This window comes from Trifolium pratense, linkage group LG1 (assembly GCF_020283565.1).
Source record: "Trifolium pratense cultivar HEN17-A07 linkage group LG1, ARS_RC_1.1, whole genome shotgun sequence".
NCBI lineage: Eukaryota > Viridiplantae > Streptophyta > Magnoliopsida > Fabales > Fabaceae > Trifolium > Trifolium pratense.
Window position 1 is genome coordinate 35,010,854 of NC_060059.1, and position 20,802 is coordinate 35,031,655.

At 31.1% G+C, this 20,802-nt stretch overlaps 3 protein-coding genes across 3 annotated transcripts; all 3 read right to left on the bottom strand.

Moving 5' to 3' along the window:
* Positions 1-675: 675 nt before the first annotated feature.
* LOC123893080 lies at positions 676-15,567 on the bottom strand. The gene is made up of 15 exons (XM_045943000.1): positions 15,258-15,567; positions 14,078-14,287; positions 13,829-13,998; positions 13,466-13,730; positions 12,670-12,934; positions 11,373-11,557; positions 11,025-11,234; positions 10,738-10,907; positions 10,227-10,392; positions 9,861-10,099; positions 3,905-4,148; positions 1,772-1,981; positions 1,474-1,643; positions 1,068-1,332; positions 676-964 (listed from the first exon to the last, which is right to left on the bottom strand). Exons 1-15 carry the CDS (start codon positions 15,523-15,525, stop codon positions 702-704), a joined length of 3,300 nt encoding a protein of 1,099 aa, XP_045798956.1. The 5' UTR covers positions 15,526-15,567; the 3' UTR covers positions 676-701.
* LOC123923765 (esterase-like) lies at positions 9,837-11,631 on the bottom strand. Its single transcript, XM_045976500.1, has 5 exons — positions 11,373-11,631; positions 11,025-11,234; positions 10,738-10,907; positions 10,227-10,491; positions 9,837-10,099 (listed from the first exon to the last, which is right to left on the bottom strand). Exons 1-5 carry the CDS (start codon positions 11,629-11,631, stop codon positions 9,837-9,839), a joined length of 1,167 nt encoding a protein of 388 aa, XP_045832456.1.
* A 1,266-nt stretch (positions 15,568-16,833) lies between the features above and the next one.
* LOC123923818 (uncharacterized protein At4g08330, chloroplastic-like) lies at positions 16,834-19,852 on the bottom strand. Its single transcript, XM_045976556.1, has 2 exons — positions 19,466-19,852; positions 16,834-17,451 (listed from the first exon to the last, which is right to left on the bottom strand). The coding sequence occupies exons 1-2, from the start codon at positions 19,546-19,548 to the stop codon at positions 17,043-17,045; spliced, it is 492 nt and encodes a 163-aa protein (XP_045832512.1). The 5' UTR covers positions 19,549-19,852; the 3' UTR covers positions 16,834-17,042.
* Between the last annotated feature and the right edge of the window lie 950 nt (positions 19,853-20,802).

A 20,802-nucleotide genomic window follows, 5' to 3' on the forward strand; every position in this document is an offset into this window, starting at 1 on the left:
TTTGAAGATCGGTTGTAATTAAAATGAGGCAATTAGCTAGTGCTAAGCACAAAAAGGTGGCAGTTACACGCAGTAGGATATCTTAACTCTTGATTATGATCAAACGATTCTAATTCATGCATTGTTGATTTGACAAATTATCACAATTTTCATCTCATCCATTCGTTTTCTATCAAACAGTTTATAATCGTTACTGTGTTGACGCAATAACCATGGGAACTCTGATACCATGCAAAAACCATATTTTTTATATATAAAAAATTATTCAATTATTAGCATTCATATGTAATTTCCCATATTTTCAATTATTATCATATATTAAATATGTTAATTTATTTTTATATTGATTAATATAAGGGTTGGTCTTGTTAGAAATAATATAAAACCATTGATATGACTTTATCCTAACACCTTAAGGTTTTGGGATAATCGGTTATCTGACATGGTATCAGAGCCTCTATGACTAAGTGGTCTAGAGTTCGATCCCCGCTCCCCTCACTTTCTAATTAAAAAGTGGAATTTAAGCATATGGTAGGTGGACCTATGCATTATCCACGTTTCAAGCCCAAGTGGGCTGTTGCGTGAGGGGACGTGTTAGAAATAATATAAAATCATTAAGTGGCCATATCCTAACAGCTTAAGCTTTTGGGATAATCGGTTATCTGACAGGTCTTATTCTTGAAATACAAAGCTCATTAACTTCAAGTGAACTTTCTTTTACATGCCATATTTAAGGAAATGGGAGGATCCGTAAAACATCCAGTAGAGATTTGATCAAAGACAAACTTGTTAGCTGCCTCAGTATAATGAATCCCATCCCATATCACTCTCGTAGATGGATTTTTACACGAACTCACAACACTTTGTGTGCCATTTATATTTATGGTTTCTCCACATCCAACACGAATGTTATAATTGTACTCTCCTCCATAGCCACAACATGCCACAAGTGGAAGCTCAAACCCTAAATGTTAATCAAGCATTCACATTAATAACATATATAATATAATATTGTCCACAACTCTAATACAAACATACACAACTTTATATATCTAAATTTGGCTCACCGTATTTTTCTGGATTTTGAAAAAGAGAGTATTTAGGAGAGTAAATATCTACATATGTGATTGCAGCAAGAGGAAGGTCATTACGAAGTTGAGTTAAAGCTTCCTTCAACTTTAAATTAAAATATTGAGATACTTCATTATATTGTGTTGCGCAACCATAACTATCCTTTATGGAGGATGGAAAATTAGCCAAAATTAATGGAAGACATCCAATTGGTCCTGTATTATGTATCCAAAACGATACAGCCCCTAAATTGTATATGTTCTAGATCAACAAAAAAAAAAATCCATCAATTTAGAAAAAGAAATTATAAATCAACAATTAAGAAATTTATGATAAGACAATCAAATTAATCTTATGATTATTTATTTGTAGCTAATTTATGAAAAAAGGGTGTCCACCTACCTTGATATTATCTATGAAACTGTTTATTATATCGGGTATAGTAGAATTGACTTGTTGTATAGTCGCATTACTAAAGAAGCCAGCCGTAAGATCGTTTTGACCAATATCAAATGTGTATAAGGCTTTAGAAAAATAATCTTCTTTAGGAACCAATGTTGCAAATATACCTCCTACTATAAAAAAAATGAAATTAAAAATATAATAATTCCAAAATTGCATCTTTAATTAAACTCCAAATCACCAAAATATATTATTGAAAACAAAAAATACATAAAAAAAAAAAAATGTATTAATTTACCTTGATCCCTGATGAATTTTGTTTTGGGTATGAAATCTCTGAATTGAATATATTGAATTCGAAAGGAAAATGGACTGAGTCTACCTTGAGGTATAATACTAGTAGGGATTCTAATTGTTGACCCAAATGTTGCAAAGTTTGCACCATTTGTGAAGTTGGACCCGAGGGAATTAAGATATGCACTGAGATAGGGAAGTCCAAAGTTTTGTGCTGAAATTATGAATTTAAATTAGAATAAAATTCTTTCATAAATATCTCATTTGGTCCTAAATATAAGATAAAACACGGTTAACAAAAATTAATATATTTAATCTATACTTATATACATATACAAGAATTCTAATTGTAGCAATAATCCTTCAATAATATAAAATCCGTCAATGGATTCTCTCCATTAACATTGCGAGAAGGAGTAAAATCTAGATCATTGAATAAAAAAAAGGTTGGGAGTTCTAATATGAAAAAATGAGAGAGACGTACACATAGGTCAATGTATATATTCTCTCTTTTTCATTAATTAATAGTGTCGTTTGCAATTCGTATGTATTATGCAAACAGGGGTGGAGGTGCAGCGGAAGAATGGAGAGGATGGAGAATTTTGGCAACCAGCTATGCTGTTTACAGTGAACAACTTTATCACGAAATTACTGCGAATAATTTGTGGCCGGTAGATCTCTGCTTTAGAGGAAAACATGGGTGGGTTCAAGTAAAAGTGAAAAGGGTGCAACGCAGCTCAATATGCGTCGTGATGTTTTTCGTGAAGCATTTTTCGCTATATCTTTTCCTTTTGGCAACACTTGACTTAAGTGTTGCCGTGTTGGGTGTTGAGTTCTTTGTGGGAAAGCTATAGTTCTTAAGTGTTGCCTCTCAATTTTGGCTTTGGCTAAAATGAAAGAGTAAGAAAGTGGTGCACGGTGCACCAGTATAAACAAATACAAATTTTATAAAATTCACCGTTTGATAGAAAGTTTATATCGTATAGATTATTCATATAAATTTTTAAAGGGTCATGCTAAATAGTGCCCCCGGGACACTAGTTAAGCATACTAAAAAAAGAAATAAATGAAAAAGTTAATGATGAGAGAGAATAACTTTTTACATATTAAAGCATTGAATGCACAATTTACGAGATAAAATTTCCATATTTATATCCTTAAATCATTTGATATGTTATTGAGACTCATCAAAATTAACGGTTTATGAATTTTATTACATACCGTTAATTTTGATAGGTCTCAATAACACATCAAATGATTTTCAATATTTTGTAATAAAATTCATAAACCGTTAATTTTGATGAGTCTCAATAACATATCAAATAATTTTCCATTTTTTTTAAAATTGATATGGATGATCTATACGATATAAGTTTTCTATCCAATGACAAATTTTATAAAATTCGTATTCGTTATCCGATTATTGATAAGTGGTGCACCGTGCACCACTTGATAAACTTGTGGATAATAGAAGCGGCCATCAATTTTGGCCCCATCAAAATTTATAGTTTTCTGTTGAAAGCTTATATTACAACGGTTGCCAACCACTTGAAAGCTTTTATTACAAAGGTTGCCAACCACATTAGACTTGTTTAAAAGGAAAAGGCTTAAATAAATAATTCGTTCACGTAAGTTCACGAGTTTTTGGTTTTTTGGTTTTTGTCCCTTAACTTTTTTTGTTTTAAAAAAATTCTTAAATGTGCAAATTTTTATGATTTTGATCTCTAACATCAAAGTTTGTTAAAAAAATGCATATGCGACAAACGGAAACTGACGTGGCAGCTTGTGACGTGGCAAAGTGAGGATGGTGTGTCAAAGATGATGCACGGTCATCCATTTAAAGGGACAAAATCCAAAAATGAAATTGCATTGAGCGACTAGATCCATAAAAACGAAATGTACCCAAAAACATATTTTCTTCTTGGTTCTCTAAATAGAGAAAACAAATTGTCTCATATTCAACTTAAAATATAAATATGATTTTAGAATTTGTATAAGTGGGACGAATTCGGGATGAATATCCCATTGTCCACCCACCTCCATCTTTTAAAATTGAGAAAAACACAGACTCGGATCAGATATTTCTCGTCAAAATTGGGACGGGGGCGGGGGCAAATATCTTTTAAAATTATATTACCTATGAAATCAAGAATGATTCTGCCATCAGAGTATCTTCCGGTTGATCTATTGAAAAAAGTTTCTCCATATGGCAACGGCGGTGCTTGAAAGGCAGCAGCCAACCCACCGGTATCAGCGTTGGAAGCACCAAAGCTGAAAATGGCAGGAAAATCGCAATCCTCCGTGGCAAATATTGTGGAAGTAGTACATAAAATAAGAGCAATAAAAAATTCAATTAGTGCCATGAATTTCATGATGAAGCACGTAGATATATATGGTTATAATATGCTTATCAAAAACTTCTATTTATAGCAGATTATGATCATTATTAGAGGCCAAATCTGACATGGACAAGCTTCTCAGGTTGTGCATGATGCACAAGTCTCGAATAACATTATAACGAATACGAAATTTACAAAATCGGTCGTTGGATTGAAAGATTATATCAAATAGATCATTCATAGAAATTTTTAGAAAAATTGAAAATAATTTTATATGTTATTGAGACTCATCAAAATTAACGGTTTGTGAGTTTTTATTAAATACCGTTAATTTTGATGGTCTCAATAATATATCATAAGATTTTCAATTTTTCTAAATTTTTTTATGGATGATCTATATGATATAATCTTTCAATCCAAAGATCGATTTTGTAAAATTCGTATTCATTATAATGTTATATTCGTATTCGTTATAATGTTATTCGAGACTTGTCCACCATGCATAATATGAGAAAAATTCAAAAGGTGTGCTTTTTCTAATTGTTTGGTGAGATAGGGGCTATCTTGACTTACTTGTACGATTGTATCAATATTTTAATTTTAAAATTGTATTATTTTTCTTCTTTGAGACGTGTTTACGCTGCTGCAACAGAAAGTGCAACAAGGGGAGGATGGGTGTCTATTGGTAACAAGATGGAACCCACAAAGACAGGGGAAGAGGTTGTTTCTTCTACTTATAAGGTTTCTTGGGTACCAGATCCTGTTACCGGTTACTATAAGCCTGAAAATGTTAAGGATGTTGACGCTGCTTAATTGCGCGCTAAACTTCTCCGCAAGAAATTTAACAACTAATTTTAATGGTGGAGGATCTCGAGAATGATTCTATTAATCACGAAGATTCTACTCCGTTTGGTTTATTTTTTACTAGTTTTGGAAACAAGGAGAATGATTATTAGTTGCTAGTTGATCATTAGTTAATGATGATGATGGTGATGTATTTCTAATCTTTATTGAATGCAATTTATACTATTTTTGTTAAAAAAAAATATATTAGTGTTTCTTAACCTATAAATATTTTTCTAAAGAAGAAAAAAATAAAATGGGATATAAGTTAGCAAGACATTGCATTATATATGTAGGGGATCGGAGTTCGAATTCCGATCATTTTTCATTTATTCATTTTAAGGATGAAATTTTCAACCACTGGATAAATTGGTTTACTTTCTTAAAGAAGGAAATTAAAAGGAAAATGAGCCGTGAATAGGAAAAAGTGGGACATAAATGTATTTTGGTCCCCTATTTTGATTAAATTAAGGCACATATTAAAAATAGAAATTATTAAATGTTAATTTGTGCATTTAAATTTTGAAATATTAAATTTCTTATATCATTAAATGTTGAGTTTTTTTTTTTTTTTCGCTACCAGTTTAATCTGATTCGGGGGCCAGTTCTGGCATCAAATGGTTTCAGCCCCTTCTGATCGCAGTTGCGAGGATCGAACCGTGATCCTCCCTACCAAGTTCAGCGTAAAGCACCATTGAACCAACTAACGATTGGTAAATATTGAGTTTTTATATTGGAATATCTTAACATGTGTCCTTAAGACCTTTTTTTTTTTTTGAAACTGCAATAAATTTATTGATAAAATCTCCACCTAAATACAAGTAGTGTTTGGTGAAAAAAAGTCAGCGTACAAAATGTGGCATATAGGATGTGCAAGGCTAGCAACATAAACAACAAGAAAAGCTCAACAAGAGAGCCAAAAACGCAACAAAACCACAGCCACAATACAGAAAAACGTGGTATGTTAATAATGTGGTGTGAATGTGATGCCTTACATAAGACGACAACCTGAGAGGCGGCTAATGCAACAAATGCAAGAGAGAAAAACATTACATTTTTAATGAAACAACTCAAATATTAATAATTTAAATTTAAATAAAATTATTTTGTTTTAAATTTAATTTATGTAACTCATATAATAAAAAAGATAAATCAATATCAATATTGTGAGATGTTTATTTTTTTACAAATAACCTTAAATTTTATACAAATTAAATTTTTATTTAGTTAAATTTTACAATTATTTTTTTTCGTGTTTAACTGATACAGAACTAGTTTAACATAATATGGTAGTTGAGATTTTTTTCATTTCTTAAAATAAATTAGCTTTTACATTTATATTACTATAATTTTTCATTATTATAATTTTGGTGTATAAAATATCTAATAGAGCCTTTTTAACAATATAATTAGAGCATGTTTGTTGCGAATTAAAAAAAACAAATAATTGTCATAAATTAATCGTAGGGATATTATATTTTATATGTAGGGTTGAAATACGAACCGAAATATTATATTTATTCATCTTAATAGGTGAATTTTTAACTATTAGACTACTTAACAAATAAATAATAAATAATTTTTAAGTTAAATAATTTTATAAAAATATAAAAAACAAAAATTGTATTTTGAATTTGTTTCCCTTGATAAAATCACTTTTTATTAAAAAATAATTTTTTTGGTAAAAGAGAGGGCCGGAACCTAAAAATAAAAATGACATAGAAATCAAACACAATGCTGGCTCACCAGCTCTATTTGCTGATAATAATAATAATAATAATTTGAGCGAAAATTCACTCATTTTCGCTGATAATTTTTTTTGTTGTATTTTTTTAATTATCTAAAATTTGTTCACCTTCTTTTAAAGTATATATATATATATATATATATATATATATATATATATATATATATATATATATATATATATATATATATATATAACATATAATAATATTATGAGGATTTTCCTACGGATTTGGGTGCCAGGTAATATTTTGTGGGTAATTATTTCCTAAGGATCTTCAAATCCGCAGGAAATTGTTTCGCGGGTAATCCTGCAACAAAAGATGCAGAAAATTCCACATTCCCACAAATAAATCCTTACAAAATTTAGACATTCTGCAGATAAATTCGCAGGAAAATCAATATGATATTTTTCACATCTGAAACCTCAGGAAACTTTGCAGGTAAATCCGCAGAATATATGGAACACAATATCTCCTTTTCAGCTTCTCCTTTCTCTTAATCCCAAAAGAAAAACATTATTAAAAAAAGACAAATTAAGGTTGGAAACACAAACACCATATTGTTTCTACAACCTCTTCAAATCAAATTGGCAAATAACACAACAAAACGCACACTAACTACATTGTGGGAAAATAGACTGCAACAACAACCTTATTCTTTCCCAATGCATTCTTCACAAAAATGGAATAGATTTGATAGAGATTCTTTCACAATGCATTCTTTTGTTTGCATTGGTATTAGCCTTAGGACTGTATGAGTCTTCTCTTTACCGGAGATTCAAGGTTGATATAATGATATGCATAAATTGTTTGGGTTAAAGATGAAGAGGGAAGAAGATGAAAATTGTTAGGTTTTTGTTTTTTTATTTTAAAAAATTCAGAGTTTCATTTAAATAATTATGTAGAAAAATAATTGTGACATTACCGCCGAATCATGGACAAGTCAGGAATTTTTTTTTTAAAAAAAAAGGAAAAATGATAAATTTGTGCATGTTTTGGAAGATAAAAGACTTAAATGCAGTAGCGGAGTTAGGGGTGGTCTGGCTGGGCCATGGCCCACCCCAGAAAATAGAAAATTACTATAGTGCCCATATATATATATATATATATATATATATATATATATATATATATATAGAGTCAGGATCCGTTGACACCAATTAGTTTGACACCAAATGTTACACCTCTCAATAACGTTTTAACCGATATAAATTTTATAAAATCCACCGTTGGATTGAAAGTTTACATCATATAGATCATTTGTGTAAAATTTCAGACAAATCCAAAATCATTTGATATGCTATTGAGACACATAAAGATTAACGGCATTTAAAAAAATACAAAAACCGTTAATTTTGATGTATCTCAATAACATATCAAATGATTTTGGATTTATTTGAAATTTTACACAAATGATCTATATGATGTAAACTTTCAATCCAACGGTGGATTTTATAAAATTTATATCGGTTAAAACGTTATTGAGAGGTGTAACATTTGGTGTCAAACTAGTTGGTGTCAACGGATCCTGACTCAATGAGTCAGGATCCGTTGACACCAACTAGTTTGACACCAAATGTTACACCTCTCAATAACGTTTTAACCGATATAAATTTTATAAAATCCACCGTTGGATTGAAAGTTTACATCATATAGATCATTTGTGTAAAATTTCAGACAAATCCAAAATCATTTGATATGCTATTGAGACACATAAAGATTAACGGCATTTAAAAAAACTTTGACGAATATAATTGATGGCCAATTTGGTGGGATGGTGCTCCTAGCCAAGGTTGTGGGTTCAATCCATGTGGCTGTAAAAAACTTGATGTATTTGGTTAAAAATAAAACTTTAAATTAATAATTAGTTATTGTAATTTTTTTAATGATAGAAAAAAATTCTTACGAAGAATACTTATTTACATAATTTAAATCTTTGCCAAGAAAAAAAAACATATTAGACTCATAATGTAACTTTGCCAAGAAAAAAAACATAAATCTTTATTGAATTTTTTGTAAAAAAAAATCTTTATTGAATTTAATAACACAAAGTTACACAAAGATGAATACTATTTTTTTTACGGAAATATATTCAACTCATTTCATTAATAACAATGTTATCAATACAATGAGAAATAAAATCAAATAAAGTATTACTAGATCAAGAAATGACCTCCCTAACTAATGTATGAGCCATCATGTTCATTTGCCGCTTAATGAACTTTATCCCAAAACTCGAAGGTAAATTCAACAATTTATTAGAAGAAACGAGAGAACTAAATTCAGAAACTCCACTTTGGTTTGATTGTATATGGCATCCACGATGATTTTAGAGTCGCTTTCAGATACAACATTGGACCATCCTCTAGTAACACCTCCACTAATAACGTCATACCCTCGCCGTCAATGGTTGCAAGCTTCTCCAGATCCAGTTGCTGCCCACTGTTATAAAATGACCATGAGAATTTCAGATACACCAACCCCAACCCAAGTGGCCTGAATCACCATAAAAACTTGTGTCTACATTGCATTTCCACCACCCCAAGCTGGGTCACTGTGACTGCACTATTGTAGGAGTTGTGACATGTTCAGTTTGGCGCCGTTGAACCACATTAATTGCACATCATTCCCCCATAAAATGCAAGGGACGAACCACTAACTTCTTGGTCAGATCCTTAATGCCATTCTACACCCAATTATTTCCGTTATTCCACAACACCGAAGACATGCACTAGAGAATGAATATTTATTTATAATGCAATGTTTCTACATATATAATACAATGTTCGTATCAACTGGGCTAAATTTACATGAGATCGAATGAATATGTTATAATTAAAAAATTACAATAAATAATCAAGTGATTGAACTTCGGTTAATGTCTAATCATTTGGAATATCTCAACTTGAATGAAACAATTGATCATGTTTTATTTTCCTCCTACTACTAACTATCAATACCTTTTTTCTCTGAAAACCATTAAGAAAAAACAAATTCCTATTAATATAAGAGAATGAATAATTTATATAAAATATACTAATACCTTATATATGCAAGAAAAAAAATTCAATTGTATTAGCTATAGTGGAGAGATTTTGAACCATTTACACAATAGTATATCATACAAGAGTTGTTAATTTCAAGTGAATTTTTTGTGACATACTAGATTTAGAGAAATGGGAGGATCTGTGAGAACACCACTAGAAATTTGATCAAAGATGATTTTGTTAGCTGCCTCGGTGTAATGCGTTCCATCCCAAATCACTCTAGTAGAAGGATTTTTACATGAACCCACAACTTTTTTTGTTCCATTTATGTTAATGGTTTGTCCACATAGAGCATGATCATCATAGTTGTACTTTCCTCCATAGCCACAACATGTCACATGTGGAAACTCAAATCCTACATGTTAATGAAAATTTCAGCTATAGTCGCCCCGTGCATTGTACAGGTACATATACTAGTATATATACATTATCGTACAAATAGTAGTAAAACTTGAAAATAAGGGGATTTTGATTTGACTTACCGTATTTTTTTGGATTTTGAAAAAGTGAGTATTTAGCAGAGTAAATATCTACATATATGATTGTAGCAAGAGGGAGATCCTTGCGTAGTTGATTTAAAGCTTCCTTCAATTTTGAATTAAAATACTGAGATACTTCATTGTATTCTTTTGCACATCCATAACTATCCTTTATAGTGGATGGAAAATTAGCCAAAATTAAAGAAAGGCAGCCAATTGGTCCTGTGTTGTGTATCCAAAATGATCTGGCCCCTAAATAGTATATGTTCTAAATCACCAACAAGTTTCATCAATTTAGAACAACAATTTAGAAATCAACAATTTATAAATTTATGATATGACAATGAAATTAGTCTCAAGTTTTATAATTGATTAATCATATTTTATTGTTTGATTAAATATTAGATTGAAAAAAGATATGATACGGTTATCCTATCATGCTTCTTACTTTGTGCATCAAGAGAATTTTTAAAGTATATATGATTATTATCTATGAAGAGTGTAAACTATATACCTTGATAATCCCTATGAATTTGTTTACTATATCGGGTATTGTAACAATGACTTCTTGTATAGTCGCATTACCAAAAAAACCAGAAGTAAGATCATTTTGACCAATATCAAATGTGTATAAAGCTTTGGAAAAATAATCTTCTTTGGGGATCAACGTCGCCAATACACCTCCTGGTAAGAATATTTTGAAATTAAGAGAAAAAAATGTCATGTTTATATCCTCAATTAAACTCAGAATCAAAGAATGAAAACAAACAAAAAAGTCAAAGAAAAAAATTGTTCACTTACCTTGATCCCTAATAATTTTTGTTTTCAATATGAAATCTCTGAATTGAATGAACTGAATTGAAAGAGAAAATGGACTGAATCTACCGTAAGGCATAACACTATTAGGGATTCTGATAGTTGACCCAAATGTTGCAAAGCTCGCACCATGTGTGAAGTTGGATCCCAGAGAATTAAGATATGGACTTAGATAGGGAAGTCCAAAGTTTTGTGCTGAAAATACAAATCATATAAATTAAAATTAGAATCCTCTATAAATGTAACACATATGCTGGTGTACTTATTTGTGTTTATAGTTGTGAAATTAGATATGTTATTAAAAAATGAAATTGAGAAAACAATATGAATTACCTATGAAATCAAGAATAATTCTACCATCAGAGTATCTTCCAGTTGATCTATGAAAATAAGTCTGTCCATAAGGCCATGGTGGTGCTCTAAAGGCAGCAGCCAAACCACCAGTATCAGCATTTGAAGCACCAAAGTTAAATATGGCAGGAAAATCACAATTCTTTGTGGTAAATATTCGGGCAGTACTAGTAGTAGTACATAAAATAAGAGCAATCAAAGACACAATTGGTATGTGATTAAGAAATTCAATTAGTGCCATGAATTTGATGTAACACAAAGGAACCTATTAAATTATCATATGATCATAAACTTGAATTTATAGCTTATTATTACTTAATTATTAATATGAATAAACTTGGTCGAGAAATTGTTATGATCCAAAATAGAAGGATGGTTCACCTAGCATAAGAGAGTGTGAGGAAAAAGTGAGACAAGTGTCAATCCATCCACATATTTAGGAATTAAGGAGGATCAAGAGAGAAAATATTCCCCTAGCTAGCAGGAAATATGCTCTTGATTGGGCTAGTAGGGAATATTTTACCTTATACTCCTTCATTTATATTTTCACCCCTGTAAATTATTTTTTATGGTTAGAGGTGGAACTGTGGAAGTGTAAAGGTAGAGGTATAGGGTAAATACAAATTTTTCAGAATCGTGTTTTTATCTTAACTCGTTTTGATTTTTATTGTAATATATAGAGCTATATTGAAATGGTGAAATACAATACTTCATTTCTTACTACAATATTTACTTGTTTGTTTTTTCTCGTTATAATAAGTTTGATTTTCACATATTTGTTTATTTTGATTTTCCGTCTTCGTACGATGTATTTTGTTGTCATGTTTTTGTGCGGTGTTCATTTGTGTCAGATTAAAGAATTAGTTCTGATCTAGTGCAGATTCAATCAATTTCGACTTTTGTGTCATCACCTCTACAAATTCGGAGGCATGAATATTTCGAACACTTCAATATAATCATATTTAAATTTGTAGGCTTATGTAAATTGTCGTTTTATGCTATTAACATTGATGATGTGAGTTTGTTCGCAAATTTATCCTTTTTGCTTATAGCAACTTTGCATTTGTACCGCATCGATGTACTCTATCAAATTAAATGAATGAATATCGTTTATTTTAAGTAAAATAAAAAATTACTTAAGGCATTTGCGGGTTAATTGGCATTAAAATCATACATTAATCCAATGTACGAGGGAATATTAAGATATAACATGGTTTAAAATTTTATGTTTGTAATAAAAATTGTTGCATATTGATAATTAGCAACTAAAGCTCAATACATTTTTATGGAATTTCTGTGGCATGCCATATTCAAGGGAATGTGTGGATCAGAGAAAGCTCCATTAGAAATTTGATGAAAAATGAACTTATTAGCTGCTTCTGTATAGTGAACACCATCCCAATTCACTCTTGTAGATGCTCTTTCACATGAACCTACAAAAATGTGAGTACCATTGACCTCTATGGTTCCTCCACATCCAGCATTATTGCTATAATTATATTGTCCTCCATAGCCACAACAAGCAACTAGTGGATGCTCAAATCCTGCACATTCATAAATTATAGTACTCAAGCAATGAATGACAATAGTTGTAGGCAAGGTTGAGAACAAGAGTGTGAGAATAGGGTTAATTTTGTTACAAATTATAAAAATAAATGTGATTTTGAAAATTAATAATTTTAGAGATATTTTTTAAAAAAAAAATAAAAGACTAGAAGTTATTTTGTGTTTGTTTTCCAAACTAAAAATATGCTCCGAGAAGGGAACGCGTGCGCTGATAGGCTAAAATGAGAGCTAACATTATCTCTCCCCTTGTGAAGTTTGTTGAGCCTTCTTCTGAGTTGTCTCCTCATCTCTCTGCTGATGTATGGGATGTGGCTTTTGTTAGAAAGTAGTTTCCCTTTTGTTTTTGTCTTTCTCTCTTGTAACAAAAAAAAAAAAACTAAAATTATTTTTTATTAAAAAAATATCTACCGAAAATAATTTTTAATAGAAATTGCTCAACGGTTTTTGAATGAAACAGTTTTTAATTTTTTTATAAATAATTATAACAAAGGGCTATTAATTTGGCTCACCATATTTCTCTGGATTGCTGAAAAGAGAGTATTTAACGGAGTATATATCTACATATGTAATTGCAGCTAGAGGAAGATCATCAAGAAGTTGAACCACTTCTTCCTTCAACTTTTGGTTAAAATATTGAGCTACTTCATTATATTGTTTTGCACAACCATTTTCATCTTTTTCAGCTAAAGGAAAACCCATCAAAATATATGGGAGGCAGCCAATGGGTCCAGTGTTGTGTATCCAAAATGATCTAGCTCCCAAATTGTATATGTCCTTAATAAAAATAAAAAATAAAAATCATCAAATTAGAATAATAAATTAAAAAAGTAGCTAAATAATTAAAATATTTATAAAGGGTATTATTAAATTACCTTAACATTTTTGGAGAAACTATTGATTATCTCTGGCACAGAAGTATTTACTTGTTGTATAGTCTTGTTTCCAAAAAAGCCAGCACCAAGATCATTTTGACCAATATCAAATGTGTACAAAGCCTTAGAAAAATACTCTTCTTTGGGCATCAAGCTTGCAAATATACCTCCTACAAAGAAAAGCTAGAATAATATTTAGAACCACAAAAATATATGTAAATATTGAATATATGAAATTATTTCTTATACCTTGTTGTATGATGAATTGTGTTCTTGGTTTGAAATTTTTGAATTGAGTGTATTGAACATCAAGGTAGAAAGGACTAAATCCACCTTGAGGTATAATACTAGGTGGAGGCCTAATTGTTGATGCTGATGTTGCAAAGTTTGCACCATGTGAAAAATTGGTTCCCAAAGAATCAAGATATGCGTTTAGATATGGTAGTCCAAAACTCCGAGCTGAAATTACATTATGGATGTTAACCAAAAAAAAATTACATTATGGATGAAAAATTGAATATAAAACCATTTATTTAGAATTGATTAAAATAAATTGTTGCAAGAGGCATAGTATGGTATGCAGGCTTAGAGTTAACTTTGTACTGCCCAAAAGGATGGCTGGTGTGTTTTAGTGTAAATAAATACATTAGAAAAAAACATCATAATTTTGCACTTTGTAAAAAAATCTTCATAATTTTGGATTAGTAGAATAAATTTCTCAATCATATTTCAACTAACGTGACATGAAAATTTCCCAACCTCAGAATTAAGGGGATTAGTATAAGAACTTGGTGGAGCTTCAAAACAAAAAAGCCCACCATGTAATGTAAATCAAAGCAACTTTCTCCACTCCACATTTTTAAAAAAGAAGTGTTAACATGCATTAATTTTTATTTCTAAATTCTATAACATGTGTGATTAAGATGTGAACGGATCCTCTTCAATGAAGTTTATATTAGCGAGTTTCCAATTTAAATCTCCACCTTTCATACCGACTTTATTTGCTAGTGTAAGTCAATAGTCGTGATTTTACTGGACCTCTCCTATCACTAGACCTCTCGATTAAGAGATATGGTAGCACGGTCCTTATTAAAAATCATAGAAATTTCCGTAAGTGCATATGTCGTTTGGAAGCATACTTTTGTGCGGTAAAAAAAAAAAGTTTTTTTTTTGCGACGTGAGTTGTGAGCATAGTTTATTTGGTGAATATATTGTAATATGTAGAAGTTGTAGTTCGAATACAAAATTCTTCACTTATTAATCATAAAAAGTAAAATTCTAACATTAAACTATTTTAAAAAAAAAAGTTTTTTTTTTATCAAATATATATATATATATATATATATATATATATATATATATATATATATATATATAGCTCCAAAGTGATATTATATAGTAGAAAACAATATTAGTTAATACTAATTACCAATGAAATCAATGACTAGACGGCCATTAGAGAACCTCCCTTCAGGTCTGTGGAAATAAGTGTCTCCATATGGTGGTGTTGGTGGTAGAAGTGAAGCAGCCAAGCCACCAGTGTCTGAGTTTGAGTCACCAAAGTTAAAGATTGCAGGGAAATTGCACTCACTGTTGCTACTACTTCCAATCACTATGGTGGCAGTAGATATAGATAATAAAACCACAAAAAATGATACACTTGAAATATGAACAAACTCCATTAGGGTACAATACATTTAGTCGATGAACAACATTTGAAAAACATTTGTAGACTTTTCCAATGTATTGTACTTATGATTTAACTTGTTCCAACCACGTGTCATACAATTTTTCTACATCTTTAACTTTTAAAAAAATAATAATAATGTGCGGTTGCTAAGTGAAGCCTATACCACTATAGGATAATTCTAAATTCTCAACAATGATGATAAGACATGGTTCATGGATTTCTCTAGGGTTTTGAATTTTCAGCTTTTGATTTATACCAAATTCTACTAGAAACTGTTTATCTTTTGAAATTTCTAAGGATGTTGATGTCGTCTTAAAAAAAAAAATCATGATTCTTCTTATTCTCATAATTGAGACGGAAAACAAAATACATGGAATCAAATTTAACTCGTGTTTATTTCTCATTGTTTTTGCGAAATTGACACTGACCAAGTTAGCGTCTCAACCCTACAAGAATAATTGTTAGCTTCTGCTTCTTCTTCTTCAAAGGTGTTGTTAATTGCCATTAGAGTTTTGAGCAAAACTCGCGCCAATTTCTTTTTATTTAAATGAGTTAATTTTATAAGTTTGCATAATGCGGTTTGTTTTGATTTAAGTTCAACGTGTGCCTTTGATGTGGACCTTGTTTTCATTTGCCCAAAGGACCTCATAAATAACCTATATGATACTACTATAATCTTTAGATGAATGCTCTTCGTCTCTTAAATTGATCAGAATTCTCTCATTTTCTCCTCATCTATCGAAAGATATCTCTCAATAGTACAAATTTTATTACGAAATATACTCTGATAGTGTAAATTTTATCATAAGATATCTTTCGGTAGTGTTTATTTTTTAGTTTGAGCAATTCAGGGATGTGGAAGAGCAACCAAATCTGATCTTTACATCACAATAGACATTCTAGTTTGACAAAATTGAGAAGGCTGCTCCTTTCACCATGTTAGGCAGTGATATTAGAATACTAATTTGCTAATATCACTTGCCTCACACGCAAAGCAATATATGTTGACTCTTGATATCTTGCCTAATTAATCTGTTGAACAACCTTAATATCTCTATTTTTTATTCAAGTCCTGCCTAATTAATCTGTACACATATATTTCTTATTACTCAGACAATATCACACACTCAAAAACTATTAAGACTATGTTTAAATTGGCTTATGAACAAGCTATTTAGACTTATCTAATAGAATAAATGTTTGAAGTGTTTGGGTGTTCTCAAAGAAATAACTTATAAAATGTTCATAAACTATTTTCAGTTAATTTTAATAAACTCTCTTAACAACTTACAATAAAATAGCTTATAGGATTAACTTGACAAAATGCCACCCCTTTAGTATGTTTTTTTTTAACTCAATTATTGCAACCTTCACAATTCACATATAGCTATTATTCACATTTTGATGAGGGAAAATACAATAAAAAAAACCTCGCCAAATCGGATCACTGTATGTATATATCAATGAATTTCCAACCACCACACCACCTATGACTACTATGTAGGAAAAAAAAAAGTACAATTTTTACCAGGCATTTCGAGCTAATACGGGGATTCTAGATTCGTCGGAAGATGAAGGCTGCAACGAACGAAGGCGAATGTCATATTTTACACTACTGGCCGCTTTGGAGCTAGGGGGTGATTCTGCTCCGTTTGACACAAGACGGGAGGATGAAGTGTAACCATCATATGCATTTCCAATATGGTTGCCACATTTTCGACAAAGAAGCTTAGTTCTTCGGCGGAATAAGCCCCATGAACGTTTATGAAAATGTGGGACACACTTTATCTCATCAACTTGCATAAATCTGCTATCATCAATATTGAAGAATGGTATGATACCTCGCTTTATGGACTTCCCGTATTTAGATCCGATGGATGTGGTGTTCCGGTTTGAGGATGATAGGTTCAACTCATAACCACAAGCGCCGCAGCTGCAAAAAAATATAAAGATAAGGTATTGTAAATGCAACAATAAGAAAACAGAATACAGTTCCACCAATTTGACAAATCATAATCAAAATAACAAGCTCGGTCTTCAATTCATCGATATCGATATATAAAAAGTGATAATAAGTAATGACAGAGTACATAAAGCATTTGAAATGTTATGTGGTTATCATCATAACATATCATAACAAAATTATTTGGCTGTGCATCTGATAATACCGTTACATTGAAAAGGAAATGGGTGTAATGTAACTATATATAACCTTTGCTGTGTTCTATTTTAAAGTTCCAAAGGCTCAAACTATAGCACATCCCATGCTGTGCCATGATCCAATCATGAAGCTCTAGGCCATCAACCAAGTGTCAGGAAATGATCAAAAGAAATTGCTAAAAAAGCTTAGAACTTAGCGTACCTAAGTCCTACCTTTTTCTGTTTAAATTTATCATAGATCAGTTCTTGAACCTAACAAACAGAGCATGATCATATTACTCATGGCAATTGGATCATATTGAAATTAACACTTTTTCCTTTACGAACATAGTATCCATGAAAATCCAAAGGGAAGCTTGGCCAACGGTTTAAGTAGCTCTGATGGCCTGATGCATGATTAGGAGAGGTCAAGTCAACCTCGTGTAAATGTAAGATAAAGCTGCCTGCCAACCAATGATCCATAATAGGTCCAAGCGTCCAACCCTTCTCTGGACTCTCTCACCACGGAAACTCTATAGCACCAGATTTCTCTTTAGAACAATGCTATATTATATATAACGAAACAATATCTAGAGAAATCATCACGAACAGGGAGCGTATATTAAAAAGCTCTCACTAACAAACATGGGCAGTTAGTGTTGGATAAAATAATTACTTTTAAGTGTGCCACGTTGTGATGGCTCACAATACAATCTTTTGAAATAAAAAGCATTTCCCTTCACTTTATACTGTACAAAAAATCTGAATAAATTGTTGGTTATCCGTCAAAATTCAACTTTCAACACTTTAAACATCACCATTGCGCCATACAGCTCAAAGGAAGGTTGTGTACACCAATAGGACAAAACTTAGATGTTGTTCTACGGGTCTCGTAACAACTACTACAAGCAAACGAAAAACAAATAAATTCAATGTCAAATCAAATGCAATTCTTATTAGTGTACGAAGTTTCTAAGGAAATCAAGAGGCAGAAAGACAGTCACATCCCATTTCCTTATTTTATGCATCACATAGCATAAAATGTTTCCCTAATCCAACAAGCAAATCCAAGTTATGAAAGTGACTGGGTGCCCAATCTAATGTTGCATTACCAACCATGAAAATTCCTTCTTAAATCAATCAACAATTTAAAGTTACCCCCTTAAAAAATGCAATTTACTATCATCCTAATTTGTAGTTTCTGATGTAACGTATAAAGTGAATCACTAATTCAGTATCAGTATCTCGAAATAGTTCGTTGAATACCGAATTTTAAAAAAAAAATCCTTAAAATTGAAAATCATAATAATTCTCAATGTAGCACCGTCAGATTGAAGGCTTGTCAGTTGCCTACACCGATACAACACCAATGCATTCAATCACTTCTATTTTATTTCAATTTATTCCTAATGTTGATGTATCATGTTGGTGTCAATCGTGTCGATGTCATCAATGTCATATCATGTTGGTATCTGTGTTTGTGCTTCATATATAGTTCTTTTGAACAAATTAAGAGATTATTTTGAAATTCCCTTAATTACATATAAATCAAAACCACAAATCAATACAATTTCATGAATTAAATAGGTGATTCAGCGTATAACATAACATAGTGTTTATAATTGACAATGAATTGTGTCATATCGTGTCATGTGTGTTGAAAGGGACAACAACAAAAAAAACATCCTTTGCCATGATCAACAACACAGAAAAACTCAAAAACAACCTCAAAAACATCGTAACCATATATAAAACATCAAAGAATCAATAATTGAATAAAACTTAATGAAGAATTATGAGAATTAAACCTGTAACGGACATCTCTCTGGGAAGCGGAAGAGAATGTTCGGTTAAAATTGCCATCTCCGTTGAACACCGAATTATTATCCATTAAGTTGTATTCTCCGGTGATGGCGTAGAAGCGGTGGTGGTGGTGGCGGTAGTGGCCGATTGAGGAAGAGCCACCGTGACAGCGAAAAGAGCGCGTGAGAGAGAGGTATATGTGTTATGGGAAATTGGAATTGTTGGGAGGACAGCGTGTACCGAACGAGCCGGAAGCGCGTATTGACCGAAGAAAGAACAGGATCGAAACGACGCCGTTTCACAAGTGACTGTACTTTGTTATAGCGAAAAAGGTTTGGATTTCAGTTTCAGAGTCGCACCAAAAAAGGTATCAGAATCGTGGGCTGGGATAAGAAGAATTAAGAAGGGAGAGAAAGGTAATATAAAAAAAAAAAAGGAAAATGCTAAACAGTGCCCCCGGGGCACTATTTAAGGAACCAAATATAGTAATATCATATTGAAGTTTGTGCAGTCAACGCCTCGAAAGTCTAAAAAGTGTTATTTTCAATTTTAAAATTTCCTTTTTTGGTTTCCTTAACCAGTGCCCCGGGGGCACCGGTTAGCATGACCCAAAAAAAAAAGAGAGAAAGGTATATTTAAGAAAATATATTAAAAAACATGGTCAAAAGTCAAAACAATATGTGAATGGTGCGGTTATATAAATAAACAATTTTTTTTTATAAGATATAAATAAACAAATTTTCGGTTCTGTCTTCCAATATAAAAAAATGTGTTAAAAACAATTCTTCCAATATAAAAAATAAATAAAAACGGTAATATTTTTTTATGATTAATTAAAAAAGGACAAAACTTACATGCATTTTCATACATGCATTTTTTACTTTTCCTCTCACAAAGAGGTGGTTATTTGTGAGAGGAAAAGTAAGAAATGCAGGTATGGAAATGCATGTAAGTTTTGTCCATTAAAAAATTCGATCCGATCCAATTTAGTGTGGTTTAATTCGATTCGATTTTGAATATTCAAATGATAAATTTTTTTTAAAGAAATCAAGTAATGTACTACGTATTAGCTAAAATAATCTCAATCAAGTACAAGATGTAGCTAACCGGATAAATATACAAAAATTTGAAGAAGATAATCAATCATCTCCTTTGAGAAGAAATTTATAGAAAATTAAATGAATCAAGTAGTTCTAATCTCTAAACAAAATAAAGGGTCGAACCACCATAAATTTAAAGCGTATATTAAGGCTTTTTTTCTTAGTCTTCAACCACACCATCAAACAAGAATCTTAACTTTATCAAAAATAAGTTCAATATTTGTTATTCTTTTTCTTTCCAA

Bases quoted from the DNA above. Each gene is read 5' to 3' on its own strand.
- LOC123923765 (XM_045976500.1), bottom strand. From the start codon at position 11,631: ATGGCACTAATTGAATTTCTTAATCACATACCAATTGTGTCTTTGATT. The intron at 10,492-10,737 runs GTATATAGTTTA...TTGGTGATTTAG, and splicing joins AATTCATAGGGATTATCAAG to AACATATACTATTTAGGGGC. The intron at 10,100-10,226 runs GTAAGTCAAATC...ATTAACATGTAG, and splicing joins TCAAAATCCAAAAAAATACG to GATTTGAGTTTCCACATGTG.
- LOC123893080 (XM_045943000.1), bottom strand. From the start codon at position 15,525: ATGTATTGTACCCTAATGGAGTTTGTTCATATTTCAAGTGTATCATTT. The intron at 10,393-10,737 runs GTATATAGTTTA...TCCACTATAAAG, and splicing joins AATTCATAGGGATTATCAAG to GATAGTTATGGATGTGCAAA. The intron at 10,100-10,226 runs GTAAGTCAAATC...ATTAACATGTAG, and splicing joins TCAAAATCCAAAAAAATACG to GATTTGAGTTTCCACATGTG.
- LOC123923818 (XM_045976556.1), bottom strand. From the start codon at position 19,548: ATGGATAATAATTCGGTGTTCAACGGAGATGGCAATTTTAACCGAACA. The intron at 17,452-19,465 runs GTTTAATTCTCA...ATTTTTTTGCAG, and splicing joins CAGAGAGATGTCCGTTACAG to CTGCGGCGCTTGTGGTTATG.